The following is a 21,252-nucleotide window of genomic DNA, read 5'->3' on the forward strand; positions in this document are numbered from 1 at the left end:
GCCCTTCTTCCCCCAACCCCGGGGTTTTTTTTTTTTTTCCTGTTTTTCCCCCCCCCCCCCCGGGGGGGGGGGGGGGGGAGTGAGTGGCTGCATGGTGCTTAGTTGCTGGCTGGGGTTAAACCACGACAAGCACCCAAATGTTGTCACTTTATTTTAAAAAGTGAAGAATCCAACGGATTCTCATCCTGCTAGAAAAAAAGTATTAAAAAGTATTAAGAGTCACCTAGAAACTTTAAAGCAATTTTCCCTGCATATTTTTAGAATTACTTTAATTAAAATGACAGTATCAAATGGCATGCAATAATGACTTGTTCCGGCCTAACCTTTTTAAGGAGTTATATCTAGAACACTCTTTTCTTGCAGTCTTAAACTCATCTAGAGGTGATGGAGCTTTTTCTTCTGAGGCATTTAATCTTTTCTATTCTGAAACAGTGGAAAACATCAGTATCTTCACTCATATGTCTGCAGTTTTTCCCATGTGTTGCATGTTTCCTTCAGGTAGAAAACTATTCAAACATGTTAGTTCCCATATTTATTTGGAAGTGAAATGTTTTGATTTCATGGAATTTGGTCACTGTGAGATCAGATGACCCAGCTTCCGGCTTTGACTAAGTTAATCTTCATAAGCAATGATAAATGTAAACTTTGTGACAACAGACTGGGATCAATTCCTTTCATTTAATCACTTTACAATTTGAGGGAAATAATAATAAGCCCTTGTGGTGCAGAATGTGTTTCAACAAAGGGATGGTATCCCTTGTGTAACAGGTAGGTAATTATAGGGAATCTATGGGAAACTGAGAGATTGCAAGTCTATTATTGAAAAAGAAGAAGATACTATATATCCATTATCTCTGTTCAGTATTTGCTGTAGCGTTTGGGGGGGGGGGGGGGTTTTTTTTTTTTTTTTTTTTTTAGTTAAGGATGTAGCAAAGAATTCTGGTTTTCAGATTTTTTTTTTTAAAGAAACTTACTGATCTCAGATCTGAAAAATCACTAATTAGATGACTGTCTTACACAAAATATTTTGCATATGGTAACTGGACCTGGGTCTGTCCTTCCTGCTTGTTTATTGTGACATTTGATGAAACCAAATGAAAATCAGTTAACACAGTTCCATGAGAGTGTATGATGCATTGGGATGAAATGCATAACAATCAGAAATACACGTCTGTAGAATTTGTGGTTGTAAAAATTATGCTGTGGAGAGGCATGCAATGGCATGTCAGGCTTTGGAGTTGTTCTGGTAAGATCTTGTTTGATGTCTGTCAGTCTACGCTGTATTTCTTATGATGTCTTTGGCACAGCTGGATGGCTACTGAAAAGCCAAGCAGATCTAGGAGAATTATTTCAAGGATGATCTTTCACCATAGGTTTTAATTTATTTAATGATTTAATCTTTATAAGTATTAGAAATAGCTCAGATAAATTTCCTTCTTTTGGATGATGGAGCAAAAGTAAAGGCCAACAAAATACAGATGAGTGATTTAAGGAGATACAGACCTACTAAAATTTTAAAAGAATGTGAATGTTTCCATAGCAACAGAAGAATTGCTGTCAGATCTGAAGTAGAATCCCATATGCTGTTTCAGATTGTGGCAGGTGTGAGGACACCTCAGACATCTTTAAATTCACCTGCAATAGCGACAGACTAATCTGCTAGCTGATTTAGATCTCTCATCTGGATTCTGAAAATTAGACCGAGTTCTCCCTAAAAATGTTTTAAAGTTCCTGGTACCGATTATTGTAAAAACTCTAGATACTATGATATTCTTAGAGGTGACTGATCTTTCTTTTAATTTTGCCAAGTATTCAGTATAATTTTTTCACTTGTTTCCTGAGGCAAACAGTATTATTTTGGTCCCTTCATTTGAGAGTTTCTTTCTGGGCTTGATGATTCTTACAGCCTTTCTCTGTACAATAGAAAGGTTATAGCTTTATTCTTCTTATAAATTTAGCAGCTCTGAAGTAGAACACAGTAGTGCATCCTACAGCAAACCACAGGTCTTTGTGGTATCATTCTCTAGGCTAGAGGGTATGTGACAGCATTGATTATCAGCTGCAGTTGGTCAGTGTTGGAAGTTTTTCCTCATTCCTCTATAACAGTTTAAAGGGGTGAGGGGATTGCAGCTGCTGTAATTTTCATAAGTCTCAGATTCTACAGGATGCTCTCATGATTTCTAAGTTGCTCATCTTTCTCAAAGCAGTAATGGGGCCATGAGCCACATTCTAGCATATGACTTTTACTGCTTTGGTTATTTTTTTCTGTGTTGCTAAATCAGTGTTTGGGATTGTCATCTTCTGGACTTTGAACACTGTAAGTTAATGGTGTAATCTATAGGTAATTTACTTTCTTTTTATGCAGTAGTGCCTGCTCAACTGCATATGGAATTCAGGTGACCTTCGTATGCACTGAAAGCCTAATGCATCCTGAAATCATGGGATTTATTTTTTATGTGCAGCTGAACTACAATGCATGTGTACAGTAGAGGGGGCCGCCCCCAGGGAAAAGGACTTCTGTTGCTGTGGCCAGTTCTTCCAGGCCACTCTTAATACTCACGTTTCTATAGGATGGGATAGTGTTTGTCATAGAAAGGAGGACAAACCCTGGCATTTCCAGAATAGATATTGGCCAAAAATGGGCTACCAATTTCCAAATGCTTTCTGACTCGCAGCTGGCTCCCTGTCTGTGTTACGTGGCCTAGAAGGGGGCAGCTGGCTGGATGGGGTTTTTGTGCTTCATAGGTTTCTGGCCATGGTTTAAAAATTGAGATATGTTAATCCCAAAGTTTTGGCTCAAAAACCTGCTAATACACTTTAGAGCAAGAGAAGTGCCTTTTCCTAATGTGTGGAAGAATGTGGACTCTGAAAGAAATGTGCCCTTTTCAAGTTAAGTGGGGTGAGTGCAACTAGTTTTAAATTTTTTTCTCAAGTACCCAAGATCTTTCTCAAAATGAAAAAGACACTGTTTTCACAGGGCAGTAAAGCATTCTCTTTTCTACTTGTTGAAAACCAAATATTTGAAGAGTTTGAAAAAAATTTTCAAGCACTTAAATAAAGATGTTTTCCTTGTTTTAGTCTACAAAATCATTACTTGAAGGAGTAAAAATATCTATATAAATGTTGTAAGTAATGATATTAGTGGTGCCATGCAATGGAGTTTAACAGAAAGTGAAGAAGTAAATCTTTGATTTCTCTGACTGAATTTTATGTGTTCACTTATATTTTCTTTTAGATACACTTATTCCATTTTTCAGTCTATTTTTCATCTGAGCTACATAACAGAAATCATATGATCAGAAAACCACAAAAAATAGCTTTGTGTGTCCTCATTTTACCCACCTATTTCTATCTTAGAGTGAAAGGAAAAAAAATAGGTTTCAGTCTTTTTCCTATTAAAGTAGTAATGGCAAACATGAAGCTTAAAGTAATTGGATTATCAAATACAAAAGTAGTAGGAGATTTATATTACTGACAAACATATTTTCATTTTTTGCTGTCTGTACTGAAATATATGTCCTGAGGCACATGAACAATTAATCTTGCATTACATTACACAATACTGCCGTTTATAATAGAAATATACAGAATGAGTTTCTCCAGAAGTGTGGATTGCTCTGACTTTAAACTGTCAGAGTAAGTTACGTATAGTACTAGAATGTGCTATGGTTACACATCAAACAAGACTGATGTTTTTTAAATGTTCTACAACTGCTGTTATAAAAAGTCCCACAACTGGTTCAGTGAGATGGATGAATCTTACCCTGTAGTGTGCACAGTGATGGTGCTTGGTAGCAATGGGTGATGGTTCTGTTTTGCTCACCTGTTGTCTTATATCTCTGCATTTCATTGTAGACCTTATGTTTGTAAAATTGATTTCTATGAACCACTCTGAGTAGAGTAAAAGCAGAATACAAATTCGGATTTGTGCCTAAAAATTCATTTTTAATTTTGTTTCTTTAAAATAGCATTACCATACATGGGAACGTTTAGAAAGTATGAGACGAATATAATTGGGTTTCATTGCAATGACTGTAAATGATACCATGTAAAGTAAAAACTGTTATTATATTTCATGGTTCTGATTTCAATCAGTGTTTTTCAAAATTACAATATTTTGTAATAATATTGTTTTATCTGTCTTCTGCATGACAAATAAGTGCTAAGAAATCTAAACCTTTGAAAGTTTCCCTCAGGTTCAGAGTCTTTTTCGTATTTTCTGTTTCCTGGATTCTTCCAAATCTTCAGCAGCTAACAGTAACTAAATAGGCATGCATATGTTGTGGGTGAGGGGGTGAGGCTCAAAGTACATTTAATTTCAACTTTGAGTTCTCAAGAGTGTTGTAGATCATCTTTGCAGTTCAAATGTCATCACTTACCCAGGCAGACATGCACTAAGTATATGCAGTGTCTGGCAGAACTGTTCCAGGCTTCTAAGCCATCTGTGATATCCGAAGTTGCCCTTAGTGCACTTTTTTAATAATTTTGGGGGCTTCTCTAATATGCATGTGGTTGTATGTAATCTCAAGAGACCAGTCCAAGTGTCGCATGCAATTACCATGTGGCAGGAATGTTGTTGATTACTGGATTGTGTTAGTGAGGGAGTCTCTCCACAGCAGGAAATGGTGCTGTCAGGGATCTCATTCTGGTTCCTGAAACAGCTAAATTAAGGCTTGGATGAGAGACATTGAAGATGCTGTTAAGTGCTTTTGATGTTGGTGATAGTGATCCTTTGAGATGGGACCCTTCTGTCCTTTTGAAGGCCTTGTCAGTTAGTTGACATATAAAATTAGTTCTGGCTTTTAAAATGTCACTGAATTTTTCTGTAGCATTGAAATGTTAACCCTGGTAGTTCAGCTTCATACCAACTTGTGAAATTACTTTGATTTTAATTAAGATAAATTCTTATTTAGCACTGCTGCAGCACTTTGTGGAAAGTAAGTGCAGATACATTCTATTTCTTGTCCTGGAGAAATTATACTTTGCATTTCTTTTGTACTTTCAATTTGATACCGTAATCTTAATTTCTTATCATACAGCTCAGTATCGGGTGCTGCTGGGAAGATAGGAGGGGAATTGAAGCTCTTGAACTTCTAAATATCCATGAATAATAGAATCATTCAAGATGAAGTGAACCTTAGGAGATTCAGCCTCCTGCTTTAAGCATGGGCAACACTGAATTCAGACCATGTTGTTTAGAGCTTCGTCCAGTCAAACTTTGAAAACCCCCAGGGACAAAGATTCTGTAACTTCTCAGGGCCTCTCTCCTAGTTTAATTTGTTTGTTTATCTCTAGTTGTAATGGTCTGTGACCATTGTCTCTTGTTCTTCTGCCATGTATCTCAGTAGAGAGCCTGGCTCCATCTTCTCAGTTATCTCCTTGCAGGCATTGGAAGGCTGCTATTAGGTCGCCCCTAAATCTTCTGTTCTCCAGGCTGAACAAGCCGTGTGCCCTCAACCTGTCCTTTAAGTAAATATTCAACGCCTGACCATCTTGGTGATCCTTCTCCAAACACACTGAATATTCTCAAACTTTTCTTGAATTGTGGAGCACAAAACTGGACACAGAATCCAGATGCAGACTAATAAGTGCTGAATAAAGAGAAATAATCACTCACGTCAGTCAGCAGGAGCTTAGGCAGCAGTTACAGTGCAGTATGCTGTTTTGCCATCATAGCTGCCACACTCAGCTTTAGCTTACTGTTCACCAGGACCCATGCATCTTTTTTGGGAGAGCTGCTACCCTCCTGGTCAGTCACCCGCCTGTACTGTTGCAGGGGTTTACTCCCCTGTGCAGGACTTTCTTTGCTGATTGTTATGAGGTGCCTGTTTGCCTATTCTTGCCTTTCTAGGTCCCCTCTGAATGGCCATTCTGTCCTGAAGCATATTGTTAGTATACCCCAGTTTGGTGTTGTCCACAGATTTAATGGGGGTACATCCCTCCTCTGGCTTTAATGCTGCCTATTGCTTGCAATTCCAAGAAAAACAAAGGGACTCAGGATCTCAAGGCCCTGATGGTTTGGGCTTACCTACACTTAAGGATTAGTACAGATTCCAGGCAAGCCTGAATTTCAGTGAAGTTGTTCCTGAATATTTCGGTACACTGGACACATTCCAAAACACAAGTCCTTTATTCTTACAACCTTTTTTTTTTTTTCCCCTGTTCTGGAATAATTTAGTGCACAGAAAGACTTCAAATTAATTTTTTTCATTTGGTGACAGAGTTAGGAAATAATTGTTATTTCCTCTTTGGAAATGTTAAGTGGTTAAGAATCTTGATGCAGTGAAGAAATGTAAGCTGTTTTAAATAGAATTATGTTGTTTAAATAAATAAAATTGCTTTCCTTATCTAGCTGTTCTTTTTTTGTTTTATTTTACAGTGGATTCCAGTCTTGCAAGACTTCAGAAATAAAGACACACTCTGGGGTTTTGTACCATATCAAAATGACAAATCTTCAACAGAAATTTCATTTCCAATTACACTTCATATTGGAGATTACAATATGGATGGCTACCCAGATGCTCTTGCTATACTAAAGAACACATCTGGAAGGTAGAGTATATGTAAACCTAGAAATAAAGACTATTAAATGCATGTTCCGTCATCAGTCATACAAATTACTAATTTTAGTGCATCTCGTCCATTTTATCATGTGAACAAGACTTTTGATCTCTGCTAAATGTTTCCCTTTTTAAAAGGTATGCATTTACATGGTATATTCAGAATGCATAATTGTATAGGCTCAAACTGTGACTTTTGGTGGGGAATTGCACCAGGGAGTGTAGTATGAAGTACCATTTTTAGGCAGTCCTCCTGGGTCACAGGAGCTGATTATCTCTGCCTTTCCTTTCCCAAATCATCTTCTGTAAAATCCTGACTTCAGCTTTCAGTGTTGGCTAGTAACACCAGGCTGCTGAGAGTTGGGGAACCTGTTCCATGCTGTCACATGGAGTGAACACTGATTGGTGACTCTGCTGAAAAAAGGCAATAGTGTTTTGCCCCTTTTGAGAACCAGGAATTTTAGATAGACCTAATAACTTATCAGTGATTTTATATTGCCTAAATTTAACTGAAATAAATAGAATTCTACACACACCCACCAAAAAAAAGAAGCTTCTAACCTTTCCTATTAAATTTGTCAGTGTAATCTTTCTCCTCCTTTTTTTTTTTTTTTTCTTCTTTACTTGCTTTCCCAGTACTTTGTACTGCTACCATCTGGTGTTAGGTGCGAGGGGGCTTGTAGTGATGCTTACAGTGTGACTGTTGTACATTGAACAGTTAGTGATCCACATAACAGTTGACCTGAGTAGGTGCACGCCTGTGTTGTTCTGCACATACCACTTGGCTGCAGGATAAACTTAGCCAGCTCATCGTAACGGAGAAGCCTGTAGGCAGCTCTCACTTGGCACCTGGTGATGATACCACTGGCATGTCCTTGTCTTTACCTTGAAGTGAAGCAGCATGTTTTCATGTGAACATCCTTTCTCTTGACAGTAGAAATGATGAATAGAGTTGTTTACTTCCAAGAAAAACTTAAAAGAGCTCTAGAGACCATAATGCCAGTGAACCTCACTACAGACAGGATGTGTGCAGCATGCTGTGCCCTGACTAGAGGTCTGTCTGATGCTGCACAGCCTAGGTTTTCCAGCACCTGAGGAGATGTAAGATGATCTGTGCTATCCCTTTTTTCTTCCTTATGTCATTGCTTGTAAAAGGTATTTTAATCAATACCTTATGGAGTCTCAACATCATCGTTACTGGGATCTATGACATACTTGCATTAGTGCATTAGAAGGCAAAATAAGTCTCTCTTGCAGGTGTATTTATTGTCTTCCTCTGTATGGTATTTTGGATGAGCTTGGGTGCAGGTTCATAATTTGAATTAATGCTCAGTAAGGAAAAGAACTGAGGAGATCGCTTTGGTTCTTAAAACAGTATATAGACAGAATTTAGATGCTGAAGTCCAAGAAGTCAATTCAGATCCTTAAGCGGTTGCCTGAACACGAGTTGCCCACTGACATTTTTGTGTTAGAGTTCTTCAGATACTGACGCATACCTAAAAATGACCCAGTTTGAAGAGTTACATTCTTGTATTCAGCCTACGTGATGTGATTCAGAGACAAGGCAGTGAGTTGCTGAGCTCTGTCTCTGTATCCCTGAGCCTTAAAATAACTAGCACAGCAGCTGTTTATATTCAGATATGGCAGAGGAGAAGGAGTGATGCTGTTACCGCCCAGAACTTGCAAAGGCAAAGAAAGTTAAAGCACTCGGACACTGAATGTCAGGTTTTCTACTCCATAGCCTTACTCAATTAGGAGTTTGCATCTTCTGTTCAGCAGTCATTGAATAAAGACTATGAACAGTCTAGAGAGCAGACTGGAACCAAAGTCTTTCCTTTTCCATAGAAACACCATGACATCTAAACTGTAAAGTTGTTCTTGTCTTTGTTTTTACTGAAGACCCATGAATCTCGTGTTTTGAGCTGTACTATAAGGCTATCTTCTAGTGTGTATCTCAATAGCTAGTACACTTCAGAAGGACTTCATGAAGATTTACATTGTTCAGAAGTTTATTTGAAGTTATTTTATCTTTCAGGATTCTTAGGAGCCTCTCTCCTCTGGCTGGTGTATAATTATGGCAATGTAATATTATGTAAAAGACTTGAATCGTTTGTAAATAGTTACTCCTATAAAAGTCCAGGAAGTTACCTATGTCTTACTGCAATGAATTACTGTGATACACTTTTATCTTTATTCTCCTTGCTTCTGAAATTTTTTATTCAGTTGGGTGCGTCTTAAAGTTATTTTGAAACTTGACTTCAAAGTTGTGTGACACAGTAAGGCATAAGGACTGAAGGTTTACTGGCAGATGATTTGACAAGTTATGAAAAGGGAAGTTCAGAGAGCTGAGGAAATCTGGCAAAAAAAGAGTCAGTAAACTAAAAATTAAGAAGTTCGTTGCATGTTAACACTGTATATTTCCAGTATTTGTAGAAAAGTAATGGAAACAGACTCTTCATATTTTGGGATAGGAATGAATGTCACATTTTTTGCACCCACTGTGAAATGTCACTTTTCACAGTGATATTAATTCATTGTTTCTGAGAGACTTAAGCAAATACTTCCTTTTAAAATGTGTAACTGGGTTACAGAGTGGAGAGAATTAAAACAGTGTGGGAATTAAATTTAAAACTCTTTATAAATTAGAGCAAATTAAAATGAAAACCTTATTTAATTGATTTTAAACACTTCTGGATCAAACTGTATTTCTTTCTCTGAAGCCTTTCATGCTATATCTACAGATCTAATTTCAGTGATTGATTACTGTGATTAAATGATAAAAGCATTTTTGTAAACTCTTGACCTCAATCTGTGCTATAGTCTAGGAAGCCTAGCTTCTAGTTGCTGTCTGTAACTTAAAGAAATTAAAGGAGGCAGAAACCATTTTATGCATCTGAAAGTATACTGATACATGATAATAGAAGAATATCTTTAAAAACAATTATATGCTTTCATCACAATTCAGGAAAGCACTTTCAGATCAAATCCTTAAAAATACCTACAGAACGCTGTAATAAAGACATGATAGTTAGGAATAACATTGGTTTACTGTCCTTCCAGGTAAGTCAGGAAAATGATTAATAGCTTTAAATATTCTCAGAACTGCTGTAAGACTACACCATTTCATCTCCTGCCATGTCCTTTTGATTTCAAATAACAGTGTGTAAATATTCTGACAGCACGGACACATTCCTTAACAGCAACAACAACAAAGGTATTTCATTTGTGGTTGCAAGTGTGGTGGGGGTTTGAACCCAGAGACTCAATAAATTCCAACAGGTGAAGATGCTAAATTCACAGTCAATTCTTACATATTTATCTATCCATTATGAATTCTTTTAACTTCTGACTTGAGTCAAAACCTGCACATTAGAATTCCAGTCCACAGATTTTTCTTCAGGCTAGATACATACATGAATTTTTCTTCCCTCCAGTTATGACTGTATTAGAGATTGTGTATGTATGTAGAATAATAACAGGTAAAGGGATTTTTATCACTAGTTATTAATCGGTTCATCTCTACTTCCTATCTTATCTAAATGTATTCATTTTTTCACATGCTGGTTTTAAATTGACTCTGGTAACACTGGAAGTAAGTACTGCATGTGAGTCTATAAACACTCATCTTTCTCCCACCTAATTAGATGAAACAAATTCTGTTTGACCACTTGTTTCCAAATTAGGTGTTAGTAATTGGCATCTTGCATTGCAAACACGTAATCTAAGGAAGCACTTTTTTCAGTTATGCTTTTATTGAGAGGGAATGTTTTTCCCTGGTAAAGTAATGGTAAAGTTGGAAATAAAAGTATCTCTGACATTGTTGATAAATAACAGTAAAAATGGAAACTTGGAGATAACAAACAACTGGTTATGGACAGTTGAATGAAGAAGTGTATTTGAGTATAATACACTTCTAGAAATTTTTCCATGTGTTCATGCTCTGTTTTAAATTAATGTATAAGTATTAATCCTTTATATGGGTGTCGTGGTTTAACCCCAGCCAGCAACTAAGCACCATGCAGCCACTCACTCACTCCCCCCCCCCACCCAGTGGGATGGGGGAGAAAATCAGGAAAAAGAAGCAAAACCCGTGGGTTGAGGTAAGAACGGTTTAATAGAACAGAAAAGAAGAAACTAATAATGATAATGATAACACTAATAAAATGACAACAGCAATAATGAAAGGATTGGAATGTACAAATGATGCGCAGTGCAATTGCTCACCACCTGCTGATCGACACCCAGCTAGTTCCCCGAGCAGTGATTCCCTGCCCCCCACTTCCCAGTTCCTATACTAAATGGGACGTCGCATGGTATGGAATACCCTGTTGGCCTGTTTGGGTCAGGTGCCCTGGCTGTGTCCCCTCCCAACTTCTTGTGCCCCTCCAGCTTTCTCGCTGGCTGGGCATGAGAAGCTGAAAAATCCTTGACTGTAGTCTAAACACTACTGAGCAACAACTGAAAACATCAGTGTTATCAACATTCTTCACATACTGAACTCAAAACATAGCACTGTACCAGCTACTAGGAAGACAGTTAACTATATCCCAGCTAAACTAGGACAATGGGTATACTTGAAAGGACTCTTATTTGACCAAATTATCTCTTCCTAAATCATTGTTAGTTTACACTTGTCAGAAGTAAGGTTGGATAGAGGACTTCTTTTAAATGTAGGATTGATGAGCACCTTGTAATTGAACAACTAAAAAACCAGAAGCAAATTCAATTATTCTGAATGTCTGGAGTAAGATATTTGTCATTTAGATGTCCCCTGTGTAACTGTAAATGAACTAGCCTAAAATTGACAGAATGAGAGATGTATGAAATTAAGCAGTAAATATTTAATTCTAATTGCAAAGAAATATGTTAAAATAAAACTGAGGTAAGTCTTCAGTCTTCCTTTGGTGTTTAAGCCTTGCTTATAGTTATTCAGCCTTATTAAATTTAGCTTTGCTGCATAGATGACTTCAGTCAGAAGTTTCCAAATTGTAGACGACTCTATTGAGCATTGTTCATAAGCTGTTTGGGATAAAGTTATGCAGGTAGTACACAATTTAGCTGCCACTGTGTATACACTGGCGTGTATACCTAAGTATTAGAAGTGCTGCAAATAGCATCTTAAGGGTGATACGCTAGTCTTAGTTCAGAGTTCTTTTGCTCTGCCTCTTCTCAGTATTTAAGCTGAATTGTTTGATATTGACTGACCGTTACACATTTGTGTAGCACTTTAGCATTGATTTTAAGGTTTTACCATTGTAGCAGTGTCTGTCTTTATATGTTTTACCATAGGCTTTCAGGGACATTGTCTTGTCATTTCAACGATGCTGATGATTTTCATTGTTACAGGGAGATTTTTTCTGATGGTGTTAATCTTCAAAATTTGGTTCAAAATAATAGGAATTTTGTAAACTTGCTCTTGGTAATTGTAGTATGTAGCAGAAATAAAACATGGAGGTGCGTACTTTGATTCTAGTGATGCTTGTGTATTAAAGCCCTAAATAATATAAAGACTCAACTGGCAGCTCATAGGCCATATCCAGATGTCAGGAGTTCTTCCAAGATAGAATTGAACAGCTGAGGTGGTGAAAAACAGCTGATTTCTCTTCCCTCTGCAAACAGTAAGGCACTGCAACTGTCCCTGTTGCTGTAGCCTTTCAAAAGAATGGCCCACGCACTAAGATTTCCTCCTGCCATGCTGAGATGTAGCACATGGGAACTCCCACATCAGCACAGCCCTGGGAGTGGACTGGGACTGAGAAGCATCAAGAAGGACATAACGTGGCTAGCAATTACTAAGATATTATATATATATACACACACATATATAGTTTCTGGCTTCCGTTAGTGTTCATTATTATATAATCAAAACCTAAAATAATTTATTGTTTTTTTATTTCAGTGCTTATTTTTTATCTTGTATTGAGTCAAGTGGGAATCACCTGACTGTGCACATGAAAAAATTAAGTTTGTGCACAAAGACAACTAGTTATAATACATGCAGCCTTCAGTGGAACTCTGAACGTAGCTCATCTTCAAAACCAGATGGAAGTTTAAAGCACTAAGGCTGTTTATATACATGGATGTGAGGAAGGCTGCAAGTATGTTGCTTTTTGCCTTTTTTTTTGGGGGGGGGGGCAAACCTGAAGACTGTCCCCCACCATCAAATGAGCACTTTTTGTTTTTTCCTCTATACAGAAGTTGCTGTGTGAGTGCATTTGTTTGCTTTTCAGAGGTAGTTATTTTGAAAGTGTTTCTAGGTGTTATATGTAATTTCTACATATTAATGATAAAATCCTTACCTAGTATGTTATTAAGAGATAATGGGCTGAAAATACATGAGGAAAAGGAAAATCACATTCACCCAATTTCAATCAAAAAAGGAAGAACTATTTACACATAAGTAAATGTATCAGAAATTAATATTTTCAGCAGAAACTACTAATATTTCAAGAGTGTATTTTAGTTGGCTAATACTGTTCAAATCTAATGGCAGGATATAGCATTCAAAATTTTGGTCAGAAACGTGGGGAAAGTTAAGAATCAAACTGAATCATTTTGGAGTTAAATGTGAGTTTGTAACTTACTTCCTTACTATACATACTATCCATTTTTTAAAAAAGGAAAAAACAAGATGGTGCGGAAGACACCCGAGTGATATTCTCAAGTTAAAGCATTTGTTTAGAAGCTACGTATCTAAAAGTTATTAACTCTTCTCATCATGCTTTTCAAAGATGCTTTTAGGGGAGATAAGAGCAATTTAATATTGGTATAGAAGTCAAAATAATTTGAAGGCATCAATAAAATAAATGCCAAGGAATTGCCTTGGAAATTGACAGGAAAGAAGGCTCAGCTTTAATTATAAAGCTAATAATAGCTAGCTTGCAAACAGGAGAAAAACCAACCTCTGTATGCTTCCAATGAAGTGATGCGTTTCTGTAAAATCCACTTTAAAAAAAAAAACAAAAACCAAACTTAAAAGAAGTTTAATATTGCAGTTCATATTTAAACCTTGTTTTATCCCATCTTTCTCACCAATAGTAACAGTCTTCATTAGCTTTAGAATTTCATTATTTTTGTTACCCTGCAAGTTCTTAATGTTGCTTACCATAAAAAAAACCAGCACTGACTCTTGGAAAAAAAAAATCAGAATAAAAAGAATCAGATTTCAACTTCATATGACTCACATTAGTGAATCTAAACCTGTATGTAAGTATTTGTAGGTATAGTTAGCATCTGCTGTAGCTTAACATCTATATGTAACATATCTAAGTTGTTGATTTTACTAGGCAAGCTTGTGTTTCAAAAGGGACTGTAAGGATATAAATCAGTAGTAGTATGAAATGAAATTTCCTGCTGCCTGTTAAGATAAACACTAGTAGACTTTCAGCTACATAGCTATATTCTGATTAGGGATTCTCCAGACCTCTGCTGCTCTGCTACAAGGGAAGCTACATCTGTGATTACTTTTTTTTTTTTTCTTCTCTCCTTTACAATATAGCTTCTCCTATAGTGCACTTCTCAGTCTTCAACATCTGTTTGGGGTTTGGGATTGTTTTTTTCCTTCCTGTTGTATGTCTTATTTCTCTTGTTGATACAGAAGGGTGAAGGAAAGTGGCATTTCCCTGCTCAATGCCACTTAGATCAATATCTTGCTTTTTTCTTAAAGTGCAGTTGGTGTTACGCTATTGTTTGTCCTGTTTGCGATTTGTGTGTTTTGAAAGTCATTAAATGCACACTACCAAGGAAAGGAAATAAAAAGATTCCTGTAGTAATTAAACTACTTGCGTCTATCTATTCACAAGGCTTATAGTTTAGACTTGAATACTCTTCATAGACTGTAATGCAAGCTTGAAAATATTTTGTCTTTTAAATAATTATCATCTAACAATTTCTGGCAATTTAAAACGTGAATTGAAAGAAAGCATTATTGTAAAACTTTCTTCAAGTTTAAAAAAAAAGTGTATGGCAACAGGATGAAAAAGAGAAACTGAAACAATTAGCTTAGCTCAGGTTGTCACCTTACCTCCTAGGTGGTTGATCTGATATGATACTTATGTAATACATGAAATGAATATGAGTACTTAACAATTTCAAGTTATGATGATGGGTTCTCAGATACAGATAATACAATGTCTTAAATATTGCAGGTCACCTCATTTCATTTTGTCTGGACATTAATTCAATATACTCATGCTTCTAAGTGAAATAGTAAAAAGTGGGTTGTTCATACTAAGTTTCAATCAAATACAGGCATATGGCAGAAGAATAAAGGCCTAATTTGTGTATTTTTCACAGAAGCTCAAGAAATGCAATTATAATGTTTTGAGGGAAGTGTTTAAATTTCCCGTTTTGCTTTTGACACATCTTACAGAGAATGAAATCCTACATTCTACCCATTGGAGGTTCTGAAATATTAACTTGGCAACAGACAAGGAAACTGGTTTACTTTGGTGTCAGAAATGTTTCTTCTTGGGGTAAATGTTTTGCCCTTCTCTGACTGTTCTGAAATGGATGAGGCACATATATGAATGTTGTGGGATATGATTCTTACGAGTAACAAATTATCTGAAATATGCCATAGAAACAAAGAAAAATAAAAACTTTCCTAAGAAGAAATGTTTGTGTGTGTGCATTTGTGTCACTGCATTCTAGAGGTACTGGATGCTGTTAAGATGCAGAAAAATCCTTGCTGTCACCCTCCGAAATAGCTGTATGTTCAAGGTCATAATGAAGAAGTGGTTTTGGTTCTTGCCCTGGGCTCTGACATATTTAGCTAGCTTTACAGAACATTGTCTGCTCCATCTCCTGGCTCTGCCCCCAAAAAGAGAGGAGGAAACTTCATCTGTTCCCATTGCCAAGGCAGTGATGGATTCTAACGGGCACCCAGGATACAGATCTGCCAAAGAATCAGACTCCCAGTTGGTAAAGTCTGAAAGTTTTCACAGTTCCAGTGAGAGTGACAATGTTACAGTATCAGAGACAGCATATAATGCTATTAGACATCAGCATGCACATATGAACCTTACATCTCCCACTGACCAATGGGTGTGTATTAGCTAAATTCTTTAGAAGGGAGATTTTGCTATCTCCCTGGTACTCTGGTTGGTTGGTTTGTTTCTTGTTTCAGTATTGCAGCCTACCTTTCTGTCTATATTTGTTATATGTCAGCAAATGTCCAATTTGGTTTGTCTTGTCTTATTTTTACTGTGCTAGTAGGTTGGGGGTTGTGTTTTATATTTTGCTTTGAACAATGGAAAACATACCAATAGGGATTTGGTTTAATCTTAAATTTGTTTAAAACATCATGCAATGTGTAAGAAAATTTATTAATGGAGCTGGGGTGGGAAGAGGTTGTCAAGAAATAATGAAAAAGCATGGAAACTTTTAAAGTAGTGTTTAAGCTGAAGGACTGTGGAGGGGTTAAGGAAAATGGCAGATAAGTGCACTTGTACGTGTTTCAGAATAAAGTAAGAATATGTTCAGTTTTTTGAGTGGATGGTTAATGAAATAATTGCTGCTGATTTGGACCAACTTATTTAGTGTATTCATTGGTTTAAGTCAGGCATGACATAATGGTTGTAATTCTGTCTGTAAAGTTAACATAAATGCTTATGGATTTTAAAGTATCCAGTGGCTGCTAGCTTTGTTTTTATTATATTTAACTTCAGCAGACTTAAATTATTTGATTACTATGTTTTTGTAATGTCTATTATTTAGACTGTTTATAGCAATTAAGTTGTTTTCTATATATATATACGTGTATGTTTTACAGCAATCAACAAGCATTTTTACTAGAAAATGTCCCATGTAATAATGTAAGCTGCAAGAGTGTACGTCGCATGTTTAAAGTTTTTTGGGAGCTCTCGGATCTGAATCAAATCAAGGATGCAGTGGTAGCAACCTTCTTTGACATATATGAAGATGTAAGTTCAACTCTTTACTACAGCAAACAGCATCTCTTTCTGCGTTGCTGTATCTGTCTTTGTGCCATTGGCAGACTGCTTTGTAGAAATGTTGGCTTTACAGCACGTGGCAGGCAGTGCCTTCAGCCTGGGAAATTCACTCCTGGGATGCTCCCTGGAAGGTGAGCAGATAGCAGCAGCCCATCACTGCCTAAAAGTTTGCTGACCTTCAATATGCTCCATTTGAGCTGCCCTCTTTGGTGACAAGAAGGAAGCCACAGGCCACATGCATTGTCCTGGTTAGCTGTGGATGGATCACTCTGTCCTAAATTGCCATAGATTAATAAGATTTGAAAGATATAAAATTAGTAGTGAAGGTGTAAATTTTGGTGCACGCATTGTATTTTTTTTCTTTGTATCTCCAAGGGAATTTGTTTGCTAAATTTAGACGTTACCTAGAGTAAATCAGCATTCTAACGTAAACTTTTTTTTCCCCCTCTAGGGAATCTTGGATATCATTGTGCTAAGCAAAGGCTACTCCAACAAGGATTTTGCTATCCATACATTAAAAAATAACTTTGAAGCAGATGCCTATTTTGTTAAAGTTATTGGTGAGTTCTTACTGTATAATCAAGTCAAAATGGGACATTGAGAGGAATGTGAATATTTGAGCCTTGTATATGATAACATTATGGTAATGCTCTGCATATAATAATTCTAGAAAAAATGCAGTGTGGAAAATATTAGCAACTGCAGAAATCTCTTGTTGCAGAATCTGAACTTGGATGAGTTGGTTTTGTTTCATTTCAAGAGGTTTTTTTCTTGTTTTTGTTTTAGTGTACTTATTAAAATTCAAAGTAATTCTGCCCACTATTTTCAACACTTTAGCAGTTTTTAATATCAATGTTGACCGCAGTGACCTTTAAATAAGTGTTCATCATCTTTTGAGTGTGTATGTTTCTTACAAGAATGCATGTCTTATTTCGCTTGTTAAATAGAGGCAGGCTAAATCTTTCCTTTCATCCTGGACCTTTCCTTCTGCATCCTAGCAAAATTCTAAAGACAGATACTAGGTCTTTAAAAACTCATTTCTCAGGTGGCTTCTGAAGGAAAAACAAGAATTATCAAGTGTCTGAAAATATGATCTGCAGGGAAAAAGCACTTGGAACCAAGTTATTCAGCCTAGAAGACAAATGTAAGGAAGATCCATGTCTTCAATCCATAATGATGCATAACAATGGGGGAAGTGTTTTCTGTTTGTCCATGCAGGACACAGCATAAAGTAACAGACTACAAAGAGTAAATAGTAAGAATAATTTCCTAAATGACAGCTTGTGAAGTACTAACATAAATTCCTGGAAACACTGCAGAGTTACCAACATTAGAGGTCCTGACAACTAGATTAAGAAATTGTGTAGTATATTTAATTAATTGTTTTTGAGGGAAAGGGTTGGGCTAGCTGAACTTACGAGGCCCCTTTTGTGAAGCTTTTGTACAATACCTTCACCTACCTTTTCACATAACATAATGTTGTCAATATAAAAATGGCATTAGATCTACACATATCTATCATTCAACTTAGATAATTTTTTTTTAAATGTGTGATGCTCTTTAAAATTTGGAGGAATATTAGCTCATAAGTCACTAATTTGAGGAAAAATGTAATTATCCTTGCACATATAAATATATATGCCACAGTGAGAGAGAAGGAAAACAGAAGAAATTAACAGCAATATTGACTTGAAGGAACATGCTTTGTTTGTCCACAATGACTGCCTTTTTATCTTGCCTATTTTCAGAAACCTGGGCAAGAAACAATAGCCAAGTACACTTATTTTCATCTGTGCCTTGAGTGGTTGCAGTATTTTCTTTCCAGCAGGGACTTTTGTCTTTTTTTGCTGTACCTTTGTCATATCAAGCCTACTTTACTGGAGGTCTTTTCTATATCATCTGGAAATGATGCAGAATCTAGTGCAAAATGGGCTGGTTTCATTTCAGTGACGACTGGCATGGTATATATTTTGCTTATGCCACATGATCTGTTCTGAGAGCCAGTTTGTTTCCGTGTGTGAGTCAGTTTGGTGTTTTCAGCCTAAAAGCACCATGTGGCACAAAACGCATCTTAACCATAAAAGCATGGAATGGCAATGAACATGGCAAGGGTGTGTGATTTAATTAGAGACTTGGTTTAAAAGGCTAGAGTTAGATTATGATATTTGTAATTGAGAGTAATTAGGTTTTCAAATTGCATGCCCTACCATGTTCTTTGACTGCAAAGGTATTGAGCTTTGAGCTCATTGCTTGTCTGTCTTCCCTGATCTTTTGAGAACATGTAAAAAATGAGGCTGTACGTGAGCTTATGGGGACAAAGCTAAACAGGAACAACTAGAGCTTCACCTTCAAAAACTGTATTTGCCTTCATGTTATTTAAATGCATCTAATCCTTCAAAAGCACACATTCTGCATGCCATAAGATAAACAGAACTATAGCTGCTGCTGCGGGCTAATGCATTTATTGCTTTCTCCTTAGCCTGAGCTTTATTCTCATCATAATACCCCATAATGATTTGTCATGTTGGTGGAAGCCTTCTTTTAAATAATACTGTGTATGGGTGGTGTAATTCACACAAGCATGCAGAAAATCCTCTTCACAAATCCATATTAGAATTATAATTGTGTGATATATTAATGGGGAAAGGAATAATTTGCAACGTGCTTTTTAATTCCCTCTGTGTAACTCTATCTTAAAAATTGGACCAAGCCTTTTTTTAGCACCCTTTTAGGGTGTGAGTATTTTTGCATAGAAATCCCAGGAAATGGGAATTAGTGAGTGGTCTAAAAATATTTTACTGTGATATAGGGGAGAGTATTTCTAACAAAACATGCTTTGTGCGAGTTAGTATATCAATAAATGCATTGTGTTCGCTTATTCATCGTATGGACAGTGAGAACAGTTTTGCTCATTATAACTAATGTCAAATGTACTTTGTCACATTATTTGTTCCAGTAAAGAAATTGAACAGCAAATTGCAGTGTGACGTTTTGCGTCAAAATGGGAAGAGTTGGTTCCACTTACATGCCTATGTATAACGTAAAATAAGCTTATAGCTTAAAAAGTCTATTTGTAGATACATAGTCTTCAAATTCTGCTTTGCCACACCTTCATCTTACTTGTCCAGATAATTTTTTTTTTGACTGTATAAAAATATTAGATTATTCTGTATTTGGAAATTTCAACATTTCTATATCACATGCAAAGAACAATAACTTGGGAATCATGACAGTTGTTAATATTTGCACACAAAATATCAGAAATGTTCCTTCACTAGAACAGTGCCATTTCTGACTCCAGTAGGGCATAATTTCTAATCAGACTATTACATTATGAACATTTTATGTGCACCTTTTTAGTATTTCACTGTGCCCAAACGTTTTGTACACTGAAATCTATGGAGCCTTAAAGCAGACAGAAAATGCTTTAAAAAACTCCTGGTGGTTAGGATGATGTGCCCTCACATCTGGTCCAAATCTTAATTTTCACTGTCTGCAACGCTTGCTTCAAGATACTGTAATTCATGGAGAAGTTATGCTTTTACTTGACTTCGATACTGCCTGGTTTGTATCCTCTTCCCTGCTCATAGCCATTACTGGGCTGCTGCTCAACCAAACTGTTGTTGTTTGAAGTCTGAATTTTGCATCAGAATGACACCTTAGATTATTTTTGTGTGCGTGTTTTGTTGTTTGTTTTAAAGACATTTTAGTACTGATGTTCTAATACTCAATGTGACAGGATATTCTAGGTTATAGAACAGATGGCTTTCATTGTCCGTCATTTAGGTGATTATAATTGTTTATAATATTTCTCTAATTTAACTGATTTTTAAAACTAACAGTTTTAAACAAGCAATTGAACAACTGTCACAGGCTTTAGATATTAAGTAGCATTATACACATCTGCTTATAATACTTTTGAATTCATATAATATATAGGTAATGGGATTTTTGTTTGTTACAGCTTTTGTGAATTGCTTTAAATCAAGTTGTAAAACTATCCTTTGTATAGAAGGAAAGGCCTTTCTTTACCTACCTTTTTACCAGTTAAAACAGTAAAGCTGAATCTCTGCCAATATTTTTAAAAGGTTAGAAATTAAGAACAATGAATAAAATGTACAGTCCACTATTTTTAAAATGTTTTAATTTGGAATTTTTTAACTGACATATATCTCCTTTTGAAGCTGGTTAACCAGTGAGGTATGATAAAACAGTGACTAGCTGATTAATTTATGCAAAGAAGTATGCTTCAAGCAGATTAGGGATTTTTTTTTATACATTAACGTAAGTCATATAGAAGACTTTTTTTTGTGTTTTAATGGATACATGACACTATTACTATACTTTAACAGAGTTCAGAAGTAGTGCTTGTAAGATGGCTTGTTAACATAAAAACTACAAGCTCACTTTTTGTTTTTTGCAGTTCTCAGTGGCCTCTGTTCTAATGACTGTCCGCGGAAAATAACAGTAAGTGTAACTATAACTTTGCATTACTATTTAGCTAAAAGTAAGGTAAGGTCTAATTATACCAAAACCTCTCCACATATTAAGACAGTTTTTGACTGGAAGAATGCATAATCCAAGTTATGACTGGCCAACTTCTGCATTTTGCCAGCTGCCTGCTCAGAGATGAAATCAGTTGACTGATTCTGCAGTGAGCTTTGTTACCCAGCATCACAGAGGCTGGGATATACCAGATATAAGAAAAATTTGTGTAATACAGCTGGATGCCCAAACTG

General features: G+C 36.3%; 1 protein-coding gene across 2 annotated transcripts in view; it reads left to right on the top strand.

Moving 5' to 3' along the window:
• Positions 1-21,252, top strand: part of ITFG1 (integrin alpha FG-GAP repeat containing 1) — a 92,856-nt gene that overhangs the window by 49,097 nt on the left and 22,507 nt on the right. For both annotated transcript variants that reach the window (XR_775483.1, XM_010585048.1), the window contains exons 10-13: positions 6,380-6,552; positions 16,333-16,483; positions 16,965-17,073; positions 20,937-20,980. Coding sequence is in view for 1 of the 2 variants with exons in the window: in XM_010585048.1 (XP_010583350.1) it covers positions 6,380-6,552; positions 16,333-16,483; positions 16,965-17,073; positions 20,937-20,980 (477 nt within the window). In the remaining variant the exon portion in view is untranslated. The remainder of the gene's footprint in view (positions 1-6,379; positions 6,553-16,332; positions 16,484-16,964; positions 17,074-20,936; positions 20,981-21,252) is intronic.

The sequence above is a fragment of the Haliaeetus leucocephalus genome, unplaced genomic scaffold (genome assembly GCF_000737465.1).
Source record: "Haliaeetus leucocephalus isolate CR32 unplaced genomic scaffold, Haliaeetus_leucocephalus-4.0 Scaffold92, whole genome shotgun sequence".
NCBI classification, from domain to species: domain Eukaryota; kingdom Metazoa; phylum Chordata; class Aves; order Accipitriformes; family Accipitridae; genus Haliaeetus; species Haliaeetus leucocephalus.